Source organism: Temnothorax curvispinosus, unplaced genomic scaffold (genome assembly GCF_003070985.1).
Source record: "Temnothorax curvispinosus isolate PA1 unplaced genomic scaffold, ASM307098v1 QBEX01012946.1, whole genome shotgun sequence".
Lineage (NCBI taxonomy): Eukaryota > Metazoa > Arthropoda > Insecta > Hymenoptera > Formicidae > Temnothorax > Temnothorax curvispinosus.
The window spans coordinates 15350-23131 of record NW_020222726.1 but is presented as its reverse complement, the minus strand read 5'-3'; the positions used below and the strand labels follow the sequence as shown (position 1 = coordinate 23131).

At 29.6% G+C, this 7782-nt stretch overlaps 1 protein-coding gene across 1 annotated transcript; it reads right to left on the bottom strand.

Moving 5' to 3' along the window:
* Nucleotides 1-6527: 6527 nt before the first annotated feature.
* Nucleotides 6528-7632, bottom strand: LOC112462928. The gene is made up of 2 exons (XM_025029023.1): nt 6952-7632; nt 6528-6870 (listed from the first exon to the last, which is right to left on the bottom strand). Exons 1-2 carry the CDS (start codon nt 7243-7245, stop codon nt 6601-6603), a joined length of 564 nt encoding a protein of 187 aa, XP_024884791.1. The 5' UTR covers nt 7246-7632; the 3' UTR covers nt 6528-6600.
* Nucleotides 7633-7782: the final 150 nt, after the last annotated feature.

Here is a 7782-nt window from a genome sequence, read left to right as displayed (position 1 = left end):
CGGTGATATGGTGCTGTCAGGGACCCAATTTTTTCGTAAACGCGACATTTTAGAGAAAAATGTTTCATACAAAAGTTTTGTGACTTTAAGGGGGACATAAGATAGTATCATTGGTTTGACCTTCGACAGTTGAAAATTAGGAACCACTATACTACAATGAGTTTTGGCAAAAACATTTTTTTCGCCAAAATTTATTGTAGTATATTATTTGAAAAAACACAAAAAAAATTTATGTCGTAAATTAGAAGTCAATACGTTAATCCGTTCTAAAGTTATTTAGGACCAATGTTCAAAAAAGCCATTTTTTGACCTTAAATAACTCCTGAACGGATCAACGTATTATCAACCTCTGGTTTACGTGAAAATTTTTCTTATATTATGCTCTTTCAAAGGATATACTACAATATAGAAGATTTTATTTAAGAATTTAAAGGTGATTTTATGTATTTTCAAACAGCTATCCAAGGTTAGACAAATGATACCATCTTATGTCTCCCTCGAAATCACAAAACTTTTATATAAAACATTTTTCGCTAAAATATCACGTTTACGAAAAAATCTGGTGATACGCATCCTGTACATATATTATACGCTCACAAAGATCCTCTTATGAGAAAGCTTGTATTTTGTTTGATGCATAATTATTAGTATTTATTAGTTTGGCTTCCTCATAAAGAAAGCTTTATGAGCGTAATAAAAAGAATGAGAAAGCAATATGCAAATTTCTAATTTGCACACTTTGTAAATATAATTTTCACAGAAATTTTATGAGCTCATTTATTCTCTTCTGAGTCAAATATTACATTAGTCTGAGTCTGATTAGATTGACTTTGGAAATTCAGGCTACATGGTTTATATATAGATTTCACATATGGACTTTTGATCGTGTGAAATTTGTTCTTTTTTTAATATCAAAAATTTATTGCAGACTCTCTCAAAATCTGTCTGCGTAAATTTGGGTACGTACATAAATAAAATATAATTACATTTAACTCTTTTTTTACATGATAAATACGTTCTACATAAAAAGAAATTGCGTTATTTTGAAAACTGCATAAAAGATAAATTTAGAAAAGTTTTTTTTTCATAGTTATATCATTCGATATATATTAACCATATTAAAAGTTTCTATTTAAACCTATTTAAACCTATCTATTTATTATGCATTTTGATTTAAAGTGGATTATAATTTACTTCTAAAAGATCTGTTGATAATATATAGAAATTTTTTATAAAAATATATATATAATTAAGGGGATGCTGGAGCCGTAGCCGAACTCGATCGGCGTCGGTAAAGAAGACCGGCGAACTATATCTGTCCTTGTATAGACAAAGATATAGACAAGGATAGCACGCTACATTGCACGCACACATACGCACGATGCACACCGACATTATACTTTTATATTACGATTCCAAATCTTGATTTTGAGGGTTTATCGATGTTTTTCTTGTTGTGCAATTCGGGGGAACTTGTTTTCGCGTTCGTACCAATGGTATATCTCTTATATGAAATACATCTTGTGACGAGCTGACAGCTCGCCGCAACTTGAGACGCCATATTGGGATAAGAGTAGGATAAGGAAATCTGTACTTCCGTAATTTTTTTTCGTTTTCTATATAAAATCGGAGTTTCCCCGAATCATTAATGTATGTACTGCAATTCTGGAGAAGAATTTTTAATTCTGTCAAATTAATACGACGCTACGTGCCGACAAAAAATGCCGGTAAAACAGACGGCTCCAGCATCCCCTTAACCAAATAAATTCAAAATAAAGCGTTATAAATTTTTATCTCGGAAACACGTTATTTTTGAGTAAAATTGTTTAGATAATTATAGTTATCTAATTTCAAGGAAAACATATGGCATTTATTATTTTTTATTTAATGGAAAGTTTCAAAATTATTTAAAAGTCTATTCTGTTTTTTTTTTTTAATAAGAATCTATATCGACAACATATTTTACATAAAAAAAACAAGTAACTTTTGTCTAAAATATTTTTTTATCTACTTTCAATTTTTCGTGATATTTAACAAAATATTTTTACACTTTTAAAATTTAAAAATGTTGATAACCAGCAGCTTTTGAAGAAAAGTACAAAAGATAAAAAATGTTTATTTTAAACTAATAAATTTAATAAGTAACTTTTATTTGAATTTTTTGTTGCATTTTTTAAAATATTTATGGATTAAAAAACGTAGTCAAAGCTGTGAACGCACTTTTAATGCTGGTTGAAATAACGAATGTTTATGCAAAGTATAAGTAATAAATAAATATTTCCAAAAAAAGAAATTTATTTTCAAAAACTTTATCAAATAAATGAAATTAAGAATACTTTAACATTTCATGTTTCAACTTTAATATGACAAAATAAACGATTTATTAAAAAAAAACAAACTCTTGAAATTAATTTAAATAAATATACATAATATTACTTAAATACTACATATTTAAATGATCAATGTTCAATTAAATGATGTCCTTTCACTCCAATCTAATTTAGAACTTCTTTACGAAAACATCTTCGAACATTAACTAACATCTATAGTGTTATTTATGCATAAGCTTGTATTCTATTCATTATATCTTTATGCAAAAAATAATTTCAAGAGAAATCTTAAACGTATATGAAATAGGAGTAAAAAAAAACTAAAAAATATAATAGAATTATAAATAGCTCGATATCTCAAAAGCGAAAATTAAAGCTACTACAGATATTTCTCAAAAAATTCAAAATTTTATTTAAAAAAAATGAATCCCTTTACCGATTCTGGTTCAATTAAATACCAATTTTCCTTTAATGATAGGGAATACCGGGGCAAACTCGACACAATTTTTTCAATGGTAATTTTCAACAATTAATTAAAATTTTTAAATAAATTCAATGGTATACATTTAAAGAGTATTCCTTCAGATACAAAATTGCTTAAAGAAGTTTTGCTGTATGTCGCTTAGTTTTGCTCCCAGGAAAGGAAAAGTGATGTGAAGACAAATTTTCAAACTGAAAAATGCCGGGGCAAACACAACACTTTACCTGATCGACACAATTTGATCTGAAACTCATTTTTTTTTGTCTGAAACTAAAAATACATTGTTCATTGTGTATTTGGAAAGTACAAAAATTCGGAATTAAATAAAACAATTATTGGAAATAATGAGAACAAAACTTGTTGAACTTTTAATTATTTTCATCTAAATTCATGTTTGAAAAACTAATTTATGCTATTAAATTTGCGATCGGACGTGCACACACATTTGTCATGAGCCACATGGGTGTATAACAAGCATCGTTTGTTATTAGGAATATGAAATAATGAAATGACGTGGTGTCGACCTTGCCAAGAACCTGATTTTTCACTTTCTTTTCACTCCAAAAACATGAAAATTTTGAAAGTATGCAAAAAGTATTATCGGATTCGTATAGAGCATCAAATTTTCCATCAAAATCACTTACATATAGATTCGCAAGAGTAAAGTTCAATGAAAAAAATTTTCGAGAAATCAGAAAAATTACTTTTCACCATTAAAAACGCTTATGTCGTGCTAAAAATTACACCATAACAGAATGTCACCAAAATCCGTTGATAATACTGGTACATAAAGACGTATTTACAGTAGGAAAAGTAAGTTTTTACAATAAATTTAAATTGGCAAAAAACCTAGTGTCAAGTTTGCTCCGATGTCAAGAGTTTGCCCTGATCTCCTCTACTCTACATTTAAAAAAAATTAAGTCCAATATCTCAAAAATTACGAAAATTAGTGTCATCACAACATTTCTAACACTATACACACACGTAAACGCGCACACGTGTATACGCATACACTTTTAAAACATTGAAACCTTTATTTTTCATTTCATATTTTTACAGCTTACTTTGAGAGCTTTTCAAAACACTATAAAAAAATATTTTTTTATTAAATACTTTTTAAGTTATGAGTGTGTACACATACAATACATATATATACATACATATATATATATATATATATATATATATACACACACACACACACACACACACACACACACACACATACTTATATACAAACATACATATATACATATACACACAGACATTGTGTTAAAATGTGTTTTCTTTTAGATGGTTTAGAATTTAGAATATTCTGAACACGTTGCCCGTGAAAACTCGAAACTAAATTTTTGATCCCATAACAAAGCTTCTTCTATGAAGAACCAAATAAATATTTTTTAATATTCAAATGGCTTCGCGGATTTAAAATCCAGTATGAAGAATACTGGATAAGGTAAACTCGCCTCCAGCTCGTGCGTCCACTCCGCACGTCCAATTTCCAACTTACAGCACTTGTTACACAAATAACTATTTCAAGACAATTGGTATTAATACAAAACTGATAATATATATATTGTTTTTTCATAAATTTATATATTGCATTTTTATAAATTGTTATTCATAAATTATTATTTTCTTACTTACTGACATCGTGATAAAATGACTTAATTGAAATAAACTGCTAGACTATTGCGCATACGTATTAATACAAGCTGATAATATATCCATAAATTGTTATTTTCTTACGGACATTATAATATTTTAAATATTATAAATTTTAAATAATATAAACAACAATTTTTTAATATTTTTATAGGTAATATATACCTTTCTCTTTATTGTTCCTTCTCTTCTCTTTCTTTCTTCCTTTTCTATACCTTTCTTTTTTTTATCTTTATCTTTCTACCGTCTTCTTACTTTTTATTGAACAAAATTCTCCTTTTTTTTCTTTCTCTCTTCTTTATTTTCTTTAATTTTAGTACCTTAAATACAAGATAAAAAATATATAATTTTTTTAATAATGTATGAAAAAGTTAACTAATATTATATAAATTTAAGGTAATTATGAAGGAAAGTGATTTCCTCATCGATTTGACTGAAACTTACCAATATTTTTGCACGAAAATGAAAGAATCTGGCAGAAAAAAGCGTCGCTCTGCTTCGTAAAGCGAGCTATTAATCGTTAAAGTTAATAACTATTCAGGTTATGAAATCCTGTCATATCAACGAGATATAGAGAAATGAAGTATATAAACATGTCCCGTGGCCACATGCGCATGCTCAGTGTCTACCTTATTACTAAAACCGTCGTATAGTTAGCAGACAAATTAAATATTATTAAATTATTTTTTTTAATATAATTTAAGAATCATTTAGGGAAATTTAGGAAAATTATTTAAACATTTGGGAAATAATAATTTTTTTGTTATTAACAAATTTTTATCGAGCGTCAAGTTAATAAATAGTAACTATGTTTAATGTGTACCAATAAATGAAATCGATTGGATATCATTTGAGGATAACATTTTCATTGTAATTTTTATTTGGAAAAAATCACTATTTTATAATTTAAATAAATCTTCGGGTAATTATGAAGAAAAGTGGCTTTCTCACCGATTTGTCTAAAACTTAATAAATATTGTGTAGGTCCACCTTGCTTACTGGCAAAAAAAGTGCGAGAAAGGGAGCCAAAGCTGGCCACACACACACTTTTCGTAGAACGTTACAGTTAGAGTCCTAGATAATAGAGAAGCGACATTGAAATCGATAGGTGCGATATATCGATAAAGCCGCCATTTTGTTTCTCCATATGGAATAGGAAAGTGCGTATAAGAAACTGTCGATTTTAGAAACGGTGTGCTTGTCGTAAATATATTACAGCGTAATGAAACCTATATCCCATATCTCTTCTAAAGTATTCTGAACATTATTTACACAACACAATAAACCTATGTATGATTTTAATAATCGTAAATATATGTATAATTATATTGTGCTATTTTAGAAATTCTTTTGTGTATCCATAATTTTACAAAATATAACATTTATTTGTATAGGAATGAAAATGGCTATGGGGAAAGTTGCAACTAAATGAACATATATAGAAAAATTACATCTCTGTTATTCTCAGTCTATTTGATTATTAATTACTGAAAATTTTGTAAGCGTAGCAAATTTAATAATAACGAAAACGAATTATTTATACAAATTAATCGGGCCGAAATTGTAAAAACATGTATTTATATCTTTTTATCTTTTGAAAAGTTGTATCATATATCAAAAAGAGCGTTATTTTTAATTTTAGTTACGCAATTTTATCTTCTATGTATATAGATATGAAAGTTATTTACTTTGAAACATGTTGACAATATACAAGGAAAGTTGTTAGAGAGTCAGAATGCTTGTAAAACATTATATTAATACACAACACACCTGATTGCATATGAATATAGCTTCTTGTTGCCTTAATCAATGTAACATGTACAATCAAGAAAAACGAAAGATATATTAATTCATAAGATTATACTTGCAGATACATATAATAAAGTAAATGAAAACGTACTGTGTATTTTATTGTAAATTATTAATAGTTCTTTAAGGAATAGTGTAAAAAAATTTATATATAACTTTACTACGTTTTTTATAGATACATATATCTACGAGACAATAATATTCGATTTATTTGACATCTATAAGAGAAAATTCATTTTAAATTAAATAAAATATGATTTATTTTATATTTGTACTTGGTTCAACTCTCAATTACAATTCGAATAATTGTGCTCTTCAGATTTCAAAATTTTCCTCCGCAGCTGGCAATATTACGATCGTTGCAACCAAAGGTTTTGGATTTGCTTTCTTGCAGATTAATATTTTAACTTTCCCTGATATTTGACCCTTTAAGTTTGCGCTAACAGGTAATGGCATTGAATATGTATGTTCATTAAATGGCTTCGATGGGAGACTATCGTTAAAAACTGAAGGAATTGCTCCGATTTTCAGTTTCCTCTTACCATCTTCTCTAACACGCTCCCAAGAAAACCTGTCAAAATGCCCCTGAAAAAATATGTATGCTATCAGTAAATGACTTCGCTATATATGTATATGTATACATATATTTGCTACACTGCAGCTTACAGAGCACACAAACAATGGATCCTTAGGCTCCCCAAGTAGATCCATTAATATTCCTGATACTGTTAATCCATCTAGCTTTCTGTCCTTCATTTCTACGAAAACGATGAAACATAAAAGTTTACTCCACAGTACCGGATTGAGCTTCGGTTGCAGAGCGGTGAACACCGTCGTACGATGAATTCCAAAAGACAAGGTGCCGATCACCGCGCACACGATTAGATCGTTCTTCAGTCTGGCGTTCACTGTCGAGCGTAACTTCTCCGGCAAAGGATCCACCAGCTCAGTATCTGACATTTGCTCGCCCACCTTGATCTTTACGTCTTTCTTCCTGCCGGACGTCTTGCTCTTGGTCTCCTTGTAACTCGCGGCCACGTTATCAGGCTGCGACGACGACGTGTTTTCTATGATTTTGGCTTTCTTTTCTTCCGTGTACTTGTCTCCTGTCTCTGGTGGCCACAAATTTGTCTTGAGAATGTCCTATATCACGGTAGGATCCGAAAAATCACGGCCTTTCACAGAACCGTAACAGTAATGTCTCGCGTTGACTCACGTGCAGCAGGCCTCTAACGTGCATTAACCTCACTTATTTAACCATAAGGGAGAAACAAAATGGCGCTGGATCACGTGATTTAGTTAGCCAATCAGACCATTCCCTTCAATGTCGCTTCTCTATTATCTAGGACTCTAGTAACAGTAAGGTTTCGACCAATCGCGTTGCTCAATTCTTATTTTTACGGTTACAGACGGCCGAATCGAGCAACGCGATTGGTCGAAATAACCTTACTGTTTGGCGCTCACCAAACTGTAGATAGATGCATGTATCATACTTAA

Coding starts and splice junctions, on each gene's coding strand:
- LOC112462928 (XM_025029023.1), bottom strand. CDS start 7,245: ATGTCAGATACTGAGCTGGTGGATCCTTTGCCGGAGAAGTTACGCTCG. Junction 6,871..6,951: donor ATCCATTGTTTGTGTGCTCT/GTAAGCTGCAGT, acceptor ATATTTTTTCAG/GGGCATTTTGACAGGTTTTC.